Source organism: Bombina bombina, chromosome 12, assembly GCF_027579735.1.
Source record: "Bombina bombina isolate aBomBom1 chromosome 12, aBomBom1.pri, whole genome shotgun sequence".
NCBI classification, from domain to species: Eukaryota; Metazoa; Chordata; class Amphibia; order Anura; family Bombinatoridae; genus Bombina; species Bombina bombina.
This window is the reverse complement of record NC_069510.1, coordinates 21700842-21718606: the sequence shown is the minus strand read 5'-3', so window position 1 is coordinate 21718606 and position 17765 is coordinate 21700842. Positions and strand designations below refer to the sequence as shown.

The window sequence follows — 17765 nt, the reverse complement described above, 5'->3', positions numbered from 1 at the left end:
CGTGAACGCAGAATGCAGCATACTTAAGTATGCAAGATGCACTCCTGTAGAATGGAAAATGTGCTGAGGTAAATTACAGAAAAAAACAGGCAAGATAAGAACAAACATTGAATCATTTACTTTTTTAAAAAAATGAGTTTTCAAGTCATCCAACCCCACATGTTAAATGAAAACCGAATAAATCTAGTCCGTCAGTAATACATATTGTAATATGTCACACACCATTAGGCTTTCACCCTGATGTGCTAATTTGCAGATTATAATAATCGACAGATGACTGCAGTATCTTTTATATACTTCCCTAATGAATCATTACCTGCAACAACTGTAAGCTGTTACAATTCTATACCTTACTTATTTTGATAGCTCTAACAGTTGTCCTATTATTAATTTGTTAAAGCCTATTCCATAACGCTGCACGCACAAGTAACAGTGACATTGATTCATTGTGAAAAGGAAATACAGATTTATTCTCCGCTTGCTTTAGTTCATTATGTAAGCTTAGGAGCCTATCTGTGTATCCCTTGTGTAAAGGCGCTAAATAAACATCCTTTTGTAAATATTGTGCAACTCTGTAATATTGCACCAGTGGTTGTAATGATATAGAATTCTGATTGTCCCTGTATATAACTGTAAATAACAGATGTTTTAACATAGACTGACTAAGGGCTGCTTCCTTGTTCAGGAGATATAAAACCCATTTTAAAGCAGCAATTTTAAGCAACTTTCTAATTTACTCCTATTATAAAATGTTATTTGTTATCTTGTATCTTATTTGAAAAGCAGGAATCTACGCTTAGGAGGTGGCCTCTTTTTGGTTCAGCACCTGGGTGGCACTGCATTTAACCACCAATGAGCAAGCACTACCCAGGTGCTGAACCCAAAATTGGCCAACTCCTAAGCTTACGTTCCTGCTTTTCAAATAAAGATACCAAGAGAACAAAGACAATTTGATACTAGCAATAAATTAGAAAGTTGCTTAAAATTTCTACTCTATATCTGAATCATGAAAGAAAAAAAATTGGGTTTCATATCCCTTTAAATCATATATTTAATAGTTTTTATAGAATTGTGTAACAAGCTAAGTATTAGATTTTGGATGGAAACTGTATAAATCTTTGTTCATGACAAATTAAGTTTATAGTATTATGGGTTACTTGAGAGATGTGTATGATACCCAATTGTCTCAATTAAAGGGGACATCCTCCTGTGCCTGCAACTGTATTTAAAGCCGTTCTCTGATGCTCTGCACTGGGCACTGCCATTCTTGGAGCTAAATTATTTTCACATCTTGTGACAGAAGCTGTGCACATTAGTGACATTACCTGCCCTTGGGCAGCTGTATAATGTGCTTCAGTTTAGCTTATGTAATACAGAGGAGGAGCGTTACATTTATTTTTTACAAAGTTTATGTTACAAAAAAGCTTCCACTGTGCATGGTAACCCATAGCTCCTAATAAAGCTGTGACAGAGCCAGCAAACCCCTCTGTACTGTCACAGGGTGCAAGAATACCTGAGGCGCCAAGATGGCAGCAACCAGTGGGGATTTGCCGAGCTTCACCAGTCGGCCCTCTAACAGGGTAAAATAAGAACTTGGCTTTGAAGAGAGAACAGGAGGAAAATACTATACCATGGGGAGTCGTAACATTCAACAAAATCATAAAAAAGTGCTTTTTTCAGACCATTTGCATCACTGTTTAATGTTTCATTCAAATTGTTAGAGAACTGAGGGTTTTTCCACCTGTAGCTCCCAAATGTTAGTATAAGAGAAACTTACACAAGAAATGTGACCTCTTATTCTCCTCTCTATGGTCACAATAAAGAATTTTCTTCTGTGTTTTTCAGCTGTCCAGGAAGAGCGGCAGAGGGGGAAAGACAGAAATGAGAATGACGTAGAGTGCTCTAGTAGCGCCAACGAAGATATGCCCGTAGAGAAAATCCTAGAGGCCGAGCTCGCTGTGGAGCCAAAGAACAGAGACTTATATTGAAGCAAATATGGGCCTCACTCCAAACTCTGTAAGTAACGAAGCCAGCGGCTGTGAGAGGTGGGCATGAGGTAGAGAGTTATAGCTGTATTAGTGGATATAACATTGTGAGCCTGTGTATCATTATATGGCTCACACACTAACTTAAAGGGATGTGAAACACAAAGGGCCAGATTACAAGTGGATCGCTAAATATTGCTTTCATTGTGTAATATCAGCACACGCTAATGTGCGCAGCAATGCAAACCCCCTTGTCTGTGCTGCACACTCACCTGCACTTCTCATGTTACACACCCCTTGTCTGTGCTGCACACTCACCTGCACTTCTCATGTTACACACCCCTTGTCTGTGCTGCACACTCACCTGCACTTCTCATGTTACACACCCCTTGTCTGTGCTGCACACTCACCTGCACCTCTCATGTTACACACCCCTTGTCTGTGCTGCACACTCACCTGCACCTCTCATGTTACACATCCCTTGTCTGTGCTGCACACTCACCTGCACCTCTCATGTTACACATCCCCTTGTCTGTGCTGCACACTCACCTGCACTTCTCATGTTACACACACCCCTTGTCTGTGCTGTACACTCACCTGCACCTCTCATGTTACACACTACCCCTTGTCTGTGCTGCACACTCACCTGCACCTCTCATGTTACACACCCCCTTGTCTGTGCTGCACACTCACCTGCACTTCTCATGTTTACACATCCCCTTGTCTGTGCTGCACACTCACCTGCACCTCTCATGTTACACATCCCCTTGTCGGTGCTGCACACTCACCTGCACTTCTCATGTTACACACCCCCTTGTCGTCTGTGCTGCACACTCACCTGCACCTCTCATGTTACACATCCCCTTGTCTGTATGCTCACTCACCTGCACCTCTCATGTTACACACCCCCTTGTCTGTGCTGCACACTCACCTGCACTTCTCATGTTACACACCCCCTTGTCGTCTGTGCTGCACACTCACCTGCACTACTCATGTTACACATCCCCTTGTCTGTGCTGCACACTCACCTGCACTTCTCATGTTACACACCCCCTTGTCGTCTGTGCTGCACACTCACCTGCACCTCTCATGTTACACATCCCCTTGTCTGTGCTGCACACTCACCTGCACCTCTCATGTTACACATCCCCTTGTCTGTGCTGCACACTCACCTGCACTACTCATGTTACACATCCCCTTGTCTGTGCTGCACACTCACCTGCACTTCTCATGTTAACACACACCCTTGTCGTCTGTGCTGCACACTCACCTCACTTCTCATGTTACACATCCCCATGTCCTGTGCTGCACACTCACCTGCACTTCTCATGTTACACATCCCCTTGTCTGTGCTGCACACTCACCTGCACTACTCATGTTACACATTCCTTGTCGTCTGTGCTGCACACTCACCTGCACTCTCATGTGCACTTCTCATGTTACATATCCCCTTGTCTGTGCTGCACACTCACCTGCACTTCTCATGTTACACATCCCCTTGTCTTTGCTACACACTCACCCCCACTTCTCATGTTACACATCCCCTTGTCTGTGCTGCACACTTACCCTGCACTTCTCATGTTACACATACCCTTGTCTGTGCTGCTCACTCGTCTGCACCTCTCATGTTACACATCCCCTTGTCTGTGCTGCTCACTCACCTGCACCTCTCATGTTACACATCCCCTTGTCTGTGCTGCACACTCACCTGCACTTCTCATGTTACACATCCCCTTGTCTGTGCTGCACACTCACCTGCACCTCTCATGTTACACACCCCTTGTCTGTGCTGCACACTCACCTGTACCTCTCTTGTTACACATCCCCTCTTGTCTGTGCTGCTCACTCACCTGCACCTCTCATGTTACACATCCCCTTGTCTGTGCTGCACACTCACCTGCACTTCTCGATGTTACACATCCCCTTGTCTGTGCTGCACACTCACCTGCACCTCTCATGTTACACACCCCCTTGTCTGTGCTGCACACTCACCTGCACTTCTCATGTTACACATACCCTTGTCTGTGCTGCACACTCACCTGTACCTCTCATGTTACACATACCCTTGTCTTGTGCTGCACACTCACCTGCACCTCTCATGTTACACATCTTCTTGTCTGTGCTGCACACTCACCTTGCACCTCTCATGTTACACATCCCCTTGTCTGTGCTGCACACTCACCTGCACCTCTCATGTTACACATCCCCTTGTCTGTGCTGCTCACTCACCTGCACTTCTCATATTACACATCCCCTTTTTTGTCCATTTCACCTGCACAGCTTGTTACCCATTCCATATCTTCACTGCCTACTTGCCCTGCACCTCTTATTTCATAAATATTTCTTGCCTCTTCAGTCTAATGCACCCTGCTGACCCTGCACCACTTTTTTCCACACACCCCCTTGTCTGTGCTGCTCACTCGCCTGCACCTCTCATTTACTCATCCCTTTGTCTGTGCTGCACACTCACCTGCACTTCTCATGGTACACCCCCCTTGTCTGTGCTGCACACTCACCAGGCACCTCTCATGTTACACAACCCCTTGTCTGTGCTGCACACTCACCTGCACCTCTCATGTTACACATCCCCTTGTCTGTGCTGCACACTCACCTGCACCTCTCATGTTACACATCCCCTTGTCTGTGCTGCACACTCACCTGGACCTCTCATGTTACACACAACCCCTTGTCTGTGCTTGCACACTCACCTGCACTTCTCATGTTACACATCCCCTTGTCTGTGCTACTCACTCACCTGCACTTCTCATGTTACACATCCCCCTGCCTGTGCTGCACACTCACCTGCACCTCGCATGTTACACATCCCCTTGTCTGTGCTGCACACACACCTCACCTCTCATGTTTACACATCCCTTGTCTGTGCTCGCACACTCATGTTACACATCCCCTGCCTGCGCTGCACACTCACCTGCACCTCTCATGTTACACACATCCCCTTGTCTGTACTGCACTCACCTGCACTTCTCATGTTACACACACCCTTGTCGTGTGCTGCACACTCACCTTCACCTCTCATGTTACACATCCCCCTGTCTGTGCTGCTCACTTGCCTGCACCTCTCATGTTACACATCTTCTTGTCTGTGCTGCACACTCACCTGCACCTCTCATGTTACATATCCCTTGTCCTGTGCTGCACACTCACCTGCACCTCTCATGTTACACATCCCCTTGTCTGTGCTGCACACTCACCTACACCTCTCATGTTACACATCCCCTTGTCTGTACTGCACACTCACCTGCACCTCTCATGTTACACCCCCCCCCCCTTGTCTATGCTGCACACTCACCTGCACCTCTCATGTTACACACCCCCTTGTCTGTGCTGCTCACTCACCTACACCTCTCATGTTACACATCCCCTTATCTGTGCTGCACACTCACCTGCACCCTTCATGTTACACACACCCTTGTCTGTATGCACACTCACCTGCACCCTCTCATGTTACACATCCCCTTGTCAGTGCTGCACACTCACCTGCACCTCTCATGTTACACATCCCCTTTCTCTGTCCATTCACCTGCACAGCTTGTTACCCAATCCATATCTTCACTACCTACTTGCCCCTGCACCTCTTATTTCATAAATATTTCTTGCCTCTTCAGTCCTAATGCACCCTGCTGACCCTGCACCGCTTTTTCCCCACAGCCGAGTGATCCCGTCACCAACATTTGCCAAGCAGCAGACAAACAGTTTGTTCACTTTAGTTGAATGGGCTAAAAGAATCCCGCACTTCTCAGGAGCTACCATTGGATGACCAAGTTATCTTGCTTCGGGCAGGTGAGTCTCAGATGTAGTCTAGAAACCAATACCACTACGTATCAATAAGAGTACAACAATTATGCTTTTGTCTTATACAGTCTTTTTTTTTACTTATCTATGTAACCTATATTTGTTTGTTTTTATAAATAACTGTCAGTTAGGTGCAAAAAAAAAATATTTAGATGAACCCCCCCCCTCACCATAAGTTGTCAAACTGGTCCCAGTCTTAAAATCTATCTATCTGTATCTATCGATTTATCTATCCATCTGTCTGTCTATATATCTGTCTGTCTATCTATCATCTATCCATCCATCTGTCTGTCTATCTATCATCTATCTATCTCTCTGTCTATATATCTGTCTGGTCAATCTATCATCTATCTATCTATCTATCTATCTATCTATCTATCTATCCGTCTGTCTGTCTCTCTTTCATCTATCTATCTATAACTATATATCTATCTATCCATCTATCTATCTATCTATCTATCATCTATCTATCTCTCTCTCTGTCTGTCTATCATCATTTTACATTATTGGATAGGCAGAATTATACCTTCATTCAGTTAAACGTGCAATTTAATTTAGCAAATAGTGATACAAATTGGTCTGTATATTTGTATACATTCACAAGGAGTGCAGGAACCTTGTGTTATATAAAAATGCAGTGTATTATTCCTATTCCACTTGATTTCTTGTTGTACAGTAATGTACCCAGTACTCTTTATTACCTAGTACAATTGTAAGGAATGGAGAATGTGGGAGAGTTATAAGCAAGTTTATGACATTTCAGGACACTCTTTTTACTCCATGACAGCCAGAGAGGACTTCAGTGCATTATTAAACATAACAGGATATTTGGGACATCAGTGTACGTAGTGTTGGACCAGTCTGGAGAGAGCTGATTATTTGCGTCATATCTGTAATTTCCAGTTTAATGTAGTCAATTACATATTATTGCCTAGTTGAAAGGAAATTACACACACAATGGGATCTGGGCTGGGCCCAGCTGTCTGAAGAGTCCAGTCTTAATGTTTTCTTGCTGATGCTGTAAATAACTTCCATGCAGTATTTTAACTAGCGACTTCATGTTTTATTGAGAGCCAGGAACAGGCTCCAGGGAAGAAGCGCACATGAAACATTTACATCCTAACATTTAGCTAACAGCTCTAGTTGGATCCAGTCAAGCATCGGCTAACAGATTAAACAGAACTGGAGAGAAGAAGCGTGAGCTAGGCAGGTGACTCTCTGTGCCTTCCTATGACAGCTAAAAAGTCATGAGAAGGAAAACAAATAATTTTACAATTTAGCTGAGTTTTAGCAAATTGGTGTCTGAAGTGAGACTTATTTGCAGTTTTTTAAAAGGACATAAATATGCAAGATCTAGATCATCATTGCACTACTGGAAGCTAGCTGAACACATGGTGAGCCAGGTTGCTATTCAGATCCCAGTAGTGTTCCTAAACCTACATAGATATTCTTTACATCAAAGGATACAGAGAGAACAAAGTAAATGTGTCAGAACCATAAAGTTTAATTTTGACTTTGTCAATTTAAAGATGTGGAATGTAACGTACACTGATCATTAGTTTGTTCATCATTTGCAAATATTCCCAGAAGGACTCTGTATACACTGTTACCAATGCACCAGGGAACTCTGGGTAAGATACACAAATTACATATACAATTTATCTTATTACTTTGCTTCCAAGTACTATTTTACACACAGCAGTACCCGTAATGGGGTGCATGCAGCATATTGTATATCTGATTTGCATATCTTACCCATCAGTTCCCTGGTGCATTGGTAACAGTGTATACAGAATACTTCTGGGAAAAGCAATAGGGGGGATATACAATAATTTTATGAAATGGAGGATTTGATTCTCATGAGTTTATCTCCACCAAAACTCAAATGTGTATTGCTCTTTCATTAAGGTTGGAATGAGCTCCTAATTGCCTCATTTTCCCCACCGATCGATAGCAGTAAAAGACGGTATTCTCCTCGCTACTGGCCTCCACGAACATCGGAACAGCGCCCACAGTGCAGGAGTGGGTGCCATCTTTGACAGGTAAGTGGATTTTGTTGCTTTTTAAAATGTGTCCTATAATTTGTTAAATTCATTAAATTGCCTGATATTATGTCACAATGTTACCCCTTACTTAGTGTTACTTAGTGTTCTTCCAATTCTAATTCCATTTGTATTGGCTTTGCTTTTACCCCTATCATGGTTTCACTTTCTTTACTGCTTTTTATTTGCGCCTCCTCTATTTCATTGTTATTTGTCTAGACCCGGACACGCGGAACCAGTCATTTTGCAAAGCTAGGCAGTTAAATTGCCAGCAATCAGACACAAATATTCCTCTCTCTCATTACCCCCCTTTTTCTACTCTACTTTACCCCGCTAGACTGAGTCACTTTTCATTAACCCCTGTATTTCCTTCCCCACATGTTCAGCCTAAAGATCCCCGCAGGGCACTAGATGTAGAGTTAAATGTGAAAAGTAGCAAATTAGGTTGTGGGTTGCTGCAGCAATTCCCAGACCCCCTTAGTTCACGGTGGTGAACCTATTTTAAAGCCTCTGCCCAAAGTGGAGGTAGTTCCCTCACATGTATTGGATACCTCAGTATGCTTAGTTAATAAAATGTTTTTTTTCTATACACACTGCTACCAATTACTGCAGTTGATCAGCATTTCTTGTTGGTTTTACAATGCAGAGCTGCAGAACTAAAAATATATGTTCATTCATGTGCAGCTATATTGCTCCTTAGTCTGGAGCAGGCTGGTATATAAACTTTCCAGAAACAGATTAAGTGGGAGTTAATACATTATATGGCCAAAAGTATGTGGTCTCCCCTACAGATTGAGTTTGGGTGTTTTAACCACACCCACTGCTAACAGGTGCATTTAAATCCAGAAGTTAGTCATGAGATCTCGATAGACAAACATTTGGCATTAGGCCTTAGTGACTTTAAATGTGGCACTGTCATAGGGATGCCAGTTTGCCACAAGTCAAATATTGAAATGTCTGCCCTACTAGATCTTCCCTGGCCAGCTGTAAGTGTTATTAGTTAGAAGCAACTTCAGACAACCATGAAGTGTTAGACCACGCAAACTCACATAGCGTTGGTAGAAATCTCCGGCTAGCCTGTTGTATCACTCACTAAAGAGTTCCAAACTGCTTCTAGAAGCAACATCAGCACAGTGGAATAATCGGATGCCTGAGAGAATGCTACCTATCTGAATGCATAATTCCTGCGTAACGTTTGGTGGGGGAGGGATAATGGCCTGGGGGACTGTTTTTCAGGGTTTGAGGTGGGCCACTTAGTTTCCAGTGAAGAATCATCTTAATGCTACAAGATACAAAGGACATTTTAGACAATTGGGTGATTCCAACTTTGTGGCAATAGTTTGGGGAAATCCCTTTCCTGTTCAGCATGGCGGGTGCCACTGAGCACAGAGCAAGGTTCATGAAGACATGTTTGGTGGAGTTTGGTGTGGAGGAAATCGAATAGCCTGCTTAGAACCCTGACCTCAACCCCATTAAACACCTTTGGGATGAATTGTAAGGCTGGTTGTACACCAGACCTTATCATCCATCATCAGTGCCTGACCTCACAAATTATTTGTTTGCTAAATAGGCACAAATTCCCACAGACACACTCCAAAATCTTGTGGAAAACCTCCCAGAGGAGTGTTAAAGCTGCATAGGGAGGGCACAACTCCATATTAATGCTTATGGTTTGGAATGAGATGTCCAACAAGCGTATCATATGCTCTGAATTTTCTGGAGATGTTTCTTTATGCTGAATTCCTCAGAAAAAAATAATACAACCCCCTCATTCTATTATTAAATGTATCTCTTTCTCTTGGCCTCCTTTGTTTAAACTTAGTTCTTTTTCATAAGAGCATACTGAGGTTGGCCTTAGGCACATGCACATGTCTAAGCACTATATGTATAACATTGTTAAAAACACTGCTAACATATAGAAAGACTCGTACATAGATAAAGAAGTAATTGGACTGGTTGAATTGTAAATATAACGGTCTCAAAGTGTGTTTACATCTCTGCATCTTCTAAGATGTTCTTTAAACGTGTTATAGCGTCATGCACCATGTGATTTTCATCTTAAATTATGTTACTGTTAATTATTCTTCACTTAAATAATATATCTTCCGTTATTCAGGGTTCTCACAGAAATTGGTGTCCAAATGCGAGATATGCAGATGGATAAAACAGAACTGGGCTGCCTGAGAGCCATCGTCCTCTTTAACCCAGGTTTGTTTTTTTTTTATTTTCTCATTGGTAGCAGGAAAGGTTCCTATCTTCAACTTTATAGACTCTCCCAATGATAGGAAGCAGTGCAGAGCCATTTACATCCTATCTAAATATACTAACCAGCTTAGCATTTATATTTTGTATTAAGGGCACTGGTGGAAGTGTAGTAAGTAGCATTGTATCACTGGTGGAAGTGTAGTAAGTAGCATTGTATCACTAGTGGAAGTGAAGTAAGTAGCATTGTATCACTGGTGGAAGTGTAGTAAGTAGCATTGTATCACTGTGGAAGTGTAGTAAGTAGCATTGTATCACTGGTGGAAGTGTAGTAAGTAGCATTGTATCACTGGTGGAAGTGTAGTAAGTAGCATTGTAACACTGGAGGAAGTGTAGTAAGTAGCATTGTATCACTGGTGGAAGTGTAGTAAGTAGCATTGTATCACTGGTGGAAGTGTAGTAAGTTGCATTGTATCACTGGTGGAAGGTAGTAAGTAGCATTGTATCACCTGGTGGAAGTGTATTAAGTAGCATTGTATCACTGTGTGGAAGTGTAGTAAGTAGCATTGTATCACTGGTGGAAGTGTAGTAAGAAGCATTGTATCACTGGAGGAAGTGTTAGTAAAGTAGCATTGTATCACTAGAGGAAGTGTAGTAAGTAGCATTGTATCACTAGAGGAAGTGTAGCTAAGTAGCATTGTATCACTGGAGGAAGTGTAGTAAGTAGCATTGTATCACTGGAGGAAGTGTAGTAAGTAGCATTGTATCACTGGAGGAAGTGTAGTAAGTAGCATTGTATCACTGGTGGAAGTGTAGTAAGTAGCATTGTATACTGGAGGAAGTGTAGTAAGTAGCATTGTATCACTAGAGGAAGTGTAGTAAGTAGCATTGTTTCACTGGTGGAAGTGTAAGTAAGTAGCATTGTATCACTAGAGGAAGTGTAGTAAGTAGCATTGTATCAGTGGAGGAAGTGTAGTAAGTAGCATTGTATCACTGGTGGAAGTGTAGTAAGTAGCATTGTATCACTAGAGGAAGTGTAGTTAAGTAGTGCATTGTATCACTAGAGGAAGTGTAGTAAGTAGCATTGTATCACTAGAGGAAGTGTAGTAAGTAGCATTGTATCACTAGAGGAAGTGTAGTAAGTAGCATTGTATCACTAGAGGAAGTGTAGTAAGTAGCATTGTATCACTAGAGGAAGTGTAGTAAGTAGCATTGTATCACTGGTGGAAGTGTTAGTAAGTAGCATTGTATCACTAGAGGAAGTGTAGTAAGTAGCATTGTATCACTAGAGGAAGTGTAGTAAGTAGCATTGTATCACTAGAGGAAGTGTAGTAAGTAGCATTGTATCACTAGAGGAAGTGTAGTAAGTAGCCTTGTATCACTAGAGGAAGTGTAGTAAGTAAGCATTGTATCACTAGAGGAAGTGTAGTAAGTAGCATTGTATCACTGGTGGAAGTGTAGTAAGTAGCATTGTATCACTAGAGGAAGTGTAGTAAGTAGCATTTGTATCACTAGAGGAAGTGTTAGTAAGTAGCATTGTATCACTAGAGGAAGTTGTAGTAAGTAGCATTGTATCACTTGAGGAAGTGTAGTAAGTAGCATTGTATCACTAGAGGGAAGTGTAGTAAGTAGCATTGTATCACTAGAGGGAAGTGTAGTAAGTAGCATTGTATCACTAGAGGGAAGTGTAGTAAGTAGCATTGTATCACTAGAGGAAGTGTAGTAAGTAGCATTGTATCACTGGTGGAAGTGTAGTAAGTAGCATTGTATCACTAGAGGAAGTGTTAGTAAGTAGCATTGTATCACTGGTGGAAGTGTAGTAAGTAGCATTGTATCACTAGAGGAAGTGTAGTAAGTAGCATTGTATCACTAGAGGAAGTGTAGTAAGTAGCATTGTAATCACTAGAGGAAGTGTAGTAAGTAGCATTGTATCACTGGTGGGAAGTGTAGTAAGTAGCATTGTATCACTAGAGGAAGTGTAGTAAGTAGCATTGTATCACTGGTGGAAGTGTAGTAAGTAGCATTGTATCACTGGTGGAAGTGTAGTAAGTAGCATTGTATCACAGGAGGTGTTATATACACATAGTACATATCAGCAGTTTAAAGGTCACCATGAAAAATTAATGAAAAGCCTCTTGCATATGTTTGCTTTGCTCTTCTTCTGTAGCCAAATAGTGACAAATATAATTGTGCTCCTGAATGGTGCAGCATGTAGCAGGGTCATAATTTTATATCATGCTGGATGCAATTCAGCTCTCTATTGGCAGTTGAAAGAAACATACAATTATAGGAAAAAAGCTAAATAAGTAATGAAATTAAATTGCAAAGTTTTAGTTCCTAAACATAATAACATGTTATATTGAGTTAGTTTGAATGTATAGGGACATAAAGCACTTTGAGATTGAAATATAAAATGTTTTATTACACATAGTAAAAAAAACAACAAATAAACAATTTACTTTCATTATTTATTTTGCCCCATTTAACCCTGAAAGTTGTGGGTTTTCCAGTTGTAAGAATTAGAAGTGCAATCTGCAGACTTCACAAGTCTAAACCTTCTCTAATCCAGTAACAAGTCGGTTTAGCTCCTCATAATGGTGCAGGGAGATTGCCACAGTGAAAGACTGCAGTCTTTAGTGTTAGTGTATACAATATGTGTTTCAATATCAACGTCAATTCTAGTTGTCCAAGGTTCTAATATGACACCCAGTGTTGCTCCTCGAGGGGATGTGTGATTTTATTGTATTATCTATTTCTTCACAGACTCAAAAGGTCTCTCAAATCCATTAGAAGTAGAAGCTCTGCGCGAGAAGGTCTATGCATCGTTAGAGGCGTACTGCAAACACAAATACCCTGAGCAGCCGGGGAGGTAAGCTAGGAGCATGTTAATAACTTTTATTGCATATATGGGGTGCACAGAAGGTCTATGCATCGTTAGAGGCGTACTGCAAAACACAAATACCCTGAGCAGACAGGGAGGTAAGCTTAGGAGCACGTTAATGGCTTTTATTGCATATATGGGGTGCACAGAAGGTCTATGCATCGTTAGAGGCGTACTGCAAACACAAATACCCTGAGCAGCCGGGGAGGTAAGCTTAGGAGCACGTTAATGGCTTTTATTGCATATATGGGTGCACAGAAGGTCTATGCATCGTTAGAGGCTTACTACAAACACAAATACCCTGAGCAGACAGGGAGGTAAGCTTAGGAGCATGTTAATAACTTTTATTGCATATATGGGGTGCACAGAAGGTCTATGCATCGTTAGAGGCGTACTGCAAACACAAATACCCTGAGCAGCCGGGGAGGTAAGCTTAGGAGCACGTTAATGGTTTTTATTGCATATATGGGGGTGCACAGGTCTATGCATCGTTAGCGGCGTACTGCAAACACAAATACCCTGAGCAGCCGGGGAGGTAAGCTTAGGAGCACGTTAATGGCTTTTATTGCATATATGGGGTGCACAGAAGGTCTATGGCATCGTTAGAGGCGTACTGCAAACACAAAATACCCTGAGCAGCCGGGGAGGTAAGCTTAAGAGCATGTTAATAACTTTTATTGCATATATGGGGTGCACAGAAGGTCTATGCATCGTTAGAGGCGTACTGCAAACACAAATACCCTGAGCAGCCGGGGTGGTAAGCTTAGGAGCACGTTAATGGTTTTTATTGCATATATGGGGTGCACAGAAGGTCTATGCATCGTTAGAGGCGTACTGCAAACACAAATACCCTGAGCAGCCGGGGAGGTAAGCTTAGGAGCATGTTAATAACTTTTATTGCATATATGGGGTGCACAGAAGGTCTATGCATCGTTAGAGGCGTACTGCAAACACAAATACCCTGAGCAGACAGGGAGGTAAGCTTAGGAGCACGTTAATGGCTTTTATTGCATATATGGGGTGCACAGAAGGTCTATGCATCGTTAGAGGAGTACTGCAAACACAAATACACTGAGCAGACAGGGAGGTAAGCTTAGGAGCATGTTAATAACTTTTATTGCATATATGGGGTGCACAGAAGGTCTATGCATCGTTAGAGGAGTACTGCAAACACAAATACCCTGAGCAGACAGGGAGGTAAGCTTAGGAGCATGTTAATAACTTTTATTGCATATATGGGGTGCACAGAAGGTCTATGCATCGTTAGAGGCTTACTACAAACACAAATACCCTGAGCAGACAGGGAGGTAAGCTTAGGAGCACGTTAATGGTTTTTATTGCATATATGGGGTGCACAGAAGGTCTATGCATCGTTAGAGGCTTACTACAAACACAAATACCCTGAGCAGACAGGGAGGTAAGCTTAGGAGCACGTTAATGGTTTTTATTGCATATATGGGGTGCACAGAAGGTCTATGCATCGTTAGAGGCGTACTGCAAACACAAATACACTGAGCAGCCGGGGTGGTAAGCTTAGGAGCACGTTAATGGCTTTTATTGCATATATGGGGTGCACAGGTCTATGCATCGTTAGAGGCGTACTGCAAACACAAATACCCTGAGCAGACAGGGAGGTAAGCTTAGGAGCATGTTAATGGCTTTTATTGCATATATGGGGTGCACAGAAGGTCTATGCATCGTTAGAGGAGTACTGCAAACACAAATACCCAGAGCAGACAGGGAGGTAAGCTTAGGAGCATGTTAATAACTTTTTATTGCATATATGGGGTGCACAGAAGGTCTATGCATCGTTAGAGGCTTACTACAAACACAAATACCCTGAGCAGACAGGGAGGTAAGCTTAGGAGCACGTTAATGGTTTTTATTGCATATATGGGGTGCACAGAAGGTCTATGCATCGTTAGAGGCTTACTACAAACACAAATACCCTGAGCAGACAGGGAGGTAAGCTTAGGAGCACGTTAATGGCTTTTATTGCATATATGGGCTGCACAGAAGGTCTACGCATCGTTAGAGGCTTACTACAAACACAAATACCCTGAGCAGACAGGGAGGTACGTATATGGGGTGCACAGAAGGTCTATGCATCGTTAGAGGCGTACTGCAAACACAAATACACTGAGCAGCCGGGGTGGTAAGCTTAGGAGCACGTTAATGGCTTTATTGCATATATGGGGTGCACAGGTCTATGCATCGTTAGAGGCGTACTGCAAACACAAATACCCTGAGCAGACAGGGAGGTAAGCTTAGGAGCATGTTAATGGCTTTTATTGCATATATGGGGTGCGCAGAAGGTCTATGCATCGTTAGAGGAGTACTGCAAACACAAATACCCAGAGCAGACAGGGAGGTAAGCTTAGGAGCATGTTAATGGTTTTTATTGCATATATGGGGTGCACAGAAGGTCTATGCATCGTTAGCGGTGTACTACAAACACAAATACCCTGAGCAGACAGGGAGGTAAGCTTAGGAGCATGTTAATGGTTTTTATTGCATATATGGGGCGCACAGAAGGTCTATGCATCGTTAGAGGCGTACTGCAAACACAAATACCCTGAGCAGTCGGGGAGGTAAGCTTAGGAGCATGTTAATGGTTTTTATTGCATATATGGGGCGCACAGAAGGTCTATGCATCGTTAGAGGCGTACTGCAAACACAAATACCCTGAGCAGTCGCAGGGGGGGGGGGGTAAGCTTATGAGCATGTTAATGGCTTTTATTGCATAAAGGGGGTGCATTTCTGTCCCAGAGAGCCTGCGAGTATCCTGTAAAGCACTGCAGGGCCGTACTGACGAGGAACAAACCAATTCTTGGCACTTCATTTCAAAACATTTTTTTATTTCTGGAAATAGCAAGCGAGAGGGGAAATCCTCAGCCCCAGCTGGTATTTTTGGACCATCCTGTTCCATACTCAGCCCCTGTGGGATACCCAGCTGGTTCATCCCCTTTAGTCTCATGCTGAGCTGGAAATGACAAGAAATGTGTGATAATAACCTAACATTGCAAATAAATAATCCTGTAGCGTGTTCTCCTCTGCAAACTCAGCTTCAAAGCTGAACACATCTGTTGAGCCAAAGACAAGAGGCATATAAGTGTAGCCACCAATCAGCAGAAAACCAGATAATAGAAGTTAACAAAGTTGTTTAAAATTTGATGTTTCATTTTGACTTTACTGTCCCTTTAATAAAGAAATATTAACACGTTAGTGTAAACTGTTAGTAAATTAGAAAGGTTGTAAACGCTTGTGTGTCTGTTAATATCATCTAAAGTTTCATTGAGACTTTCCTGTCCCAGAAAAGTTCACATAGCGCCAGAAATGGTTCCAGCAAACTGGACATTTAATGTGGAACAAGTTAGAAATGAAAAAAAGATATAATTTCTAAGTATAATTGAATAAAAAAAATTCAGGTCTTTATTTTTAGTATAGAAACTATTACTACTAATAATGATAATAATAAATGTTCCCCACGCATCGTAGTGGTAATTGCCCATTGTGTAAAGAATGTATTTGAACTGGATACATTAGAAAAAGGTAAATGATATATATTAGAAAAAGGTAAATGATATATATTAGAAAAAGGTAAATGATATATATTAGAAAAAGGTAAATGATATATATTAGAAAATGGTAAATGATATATATTAGAAAAAGGTAAATGATATATATTAGAAAAAGGTAAATGATATATACCGGTATTAGAAAAAGGTAAATGATATATATTAGAAAAAGGTAAATGATATATATTAGAAAAAGGTAAATGATATATATTAGAAAAAGGTAATGATATATATTAGAAAAAGGTAAATGATATATATTAGAAAAAGGTAAATGATATATATTAGAAAAAGGTAAATGATATATATTAGAAAAAGGTAAATGATATATATTAGAAAAAAGGTAAATGATATATATTAGAAAAAGGTAAATGATATATATTAGAAAAAGGTAAATGATATATACCGGTATTAGAAAAAGGTAAATGATATATATTAGAAAAAGGTAAATGATATATATTAGAAAAAGGTAAATGATATATATTAGAAAAAGGTAAATGATATATATTAGAAAAAGGTAAATGATATATATTAGAAAAAGGTAAATGATATATATTAGAAAAAGGTAAATGATATATATTAGAAAAAGGTAAATGATATATATTAGAAAAAGGTAAATGATATATATTAGAAAAAGGTAAATGATATATATTAGAAAAAGGTAAATGATATATATTAGAAAAAGGTAAATGATATATATTAGAAAAAGGTAAATGATATATATTAGAAAATGGTAAATGATATATACCGGTATTAGAAAAAGGTAAATGATATATATTAGAAAAAGGTAAATGATATATATTAGAAAAAGGTAAATGATATATATTAGAAAAAGGTAAATGATATATACCGGTATTAGAAAAAGGTAAATGATATATATTAGAAAAAGGTAAATGATATATATTAGAAAAAGGTAAATGATATATATTAGAAAAAGGTAAATGATATATATTAGAAAAAGGTAAATGATATATATTAGAAAAAGGTAAATGATATATATTAGAAAAAGGTAAATGATATATATTAGAAAAAGGTAAATGATATATATTAGAAAAAGGTAAATGATATATATTAGAAAAAGGTAAATGATATATATTAGAAAAAGGTAAATGATATATATTAGAAAAAGGTAAATGATATATATTAGAAAAAGGTAAATGATATATATTAGAAAAAGGTAAATGATATATATTAGAAAAAGGTAAATGATATATATTAGAAAAAGGTAAATGATATATACCGGTATTAGAAAAAGGTAAATGATATA

The 17765-nt window shown here is 40.4% G+C and overlaps 1 protein-coding gene across 1 annotated transcript in view; it reads left to right on the top strand.

The window, feature by feature from the left end:
- The window catches only part of RXRA (retinoid X receptor alpha), a 380221-nt gene that overhangs the window by 354233 nt on the left and 8223 nt on the right, over positions 1 to 17765 (top strand). The window contains 9 exon segments of the mRNA XM_053695798.1: positions 1846 to 1970; positions 1972 to 2016; positions 5655 to 5699; positions 5701 to 5745; positions 5747 to 5786; positions 7707 to 7738; positions 7740 to 7840; positions 9957 to 10048; positions 12806 to 12911. Coding sequence (XP_053551773.1) covers positions 1846 to 1970; positions 1972 to 2016; positions 5655 to 5699; positions 5701 to 5745; positions 5747 to 5786; positions 7707 to 7738; positions 7740 to 7840; positions 9957 to 10048; positions 12806 to 12911 — 631 coding nt within the window.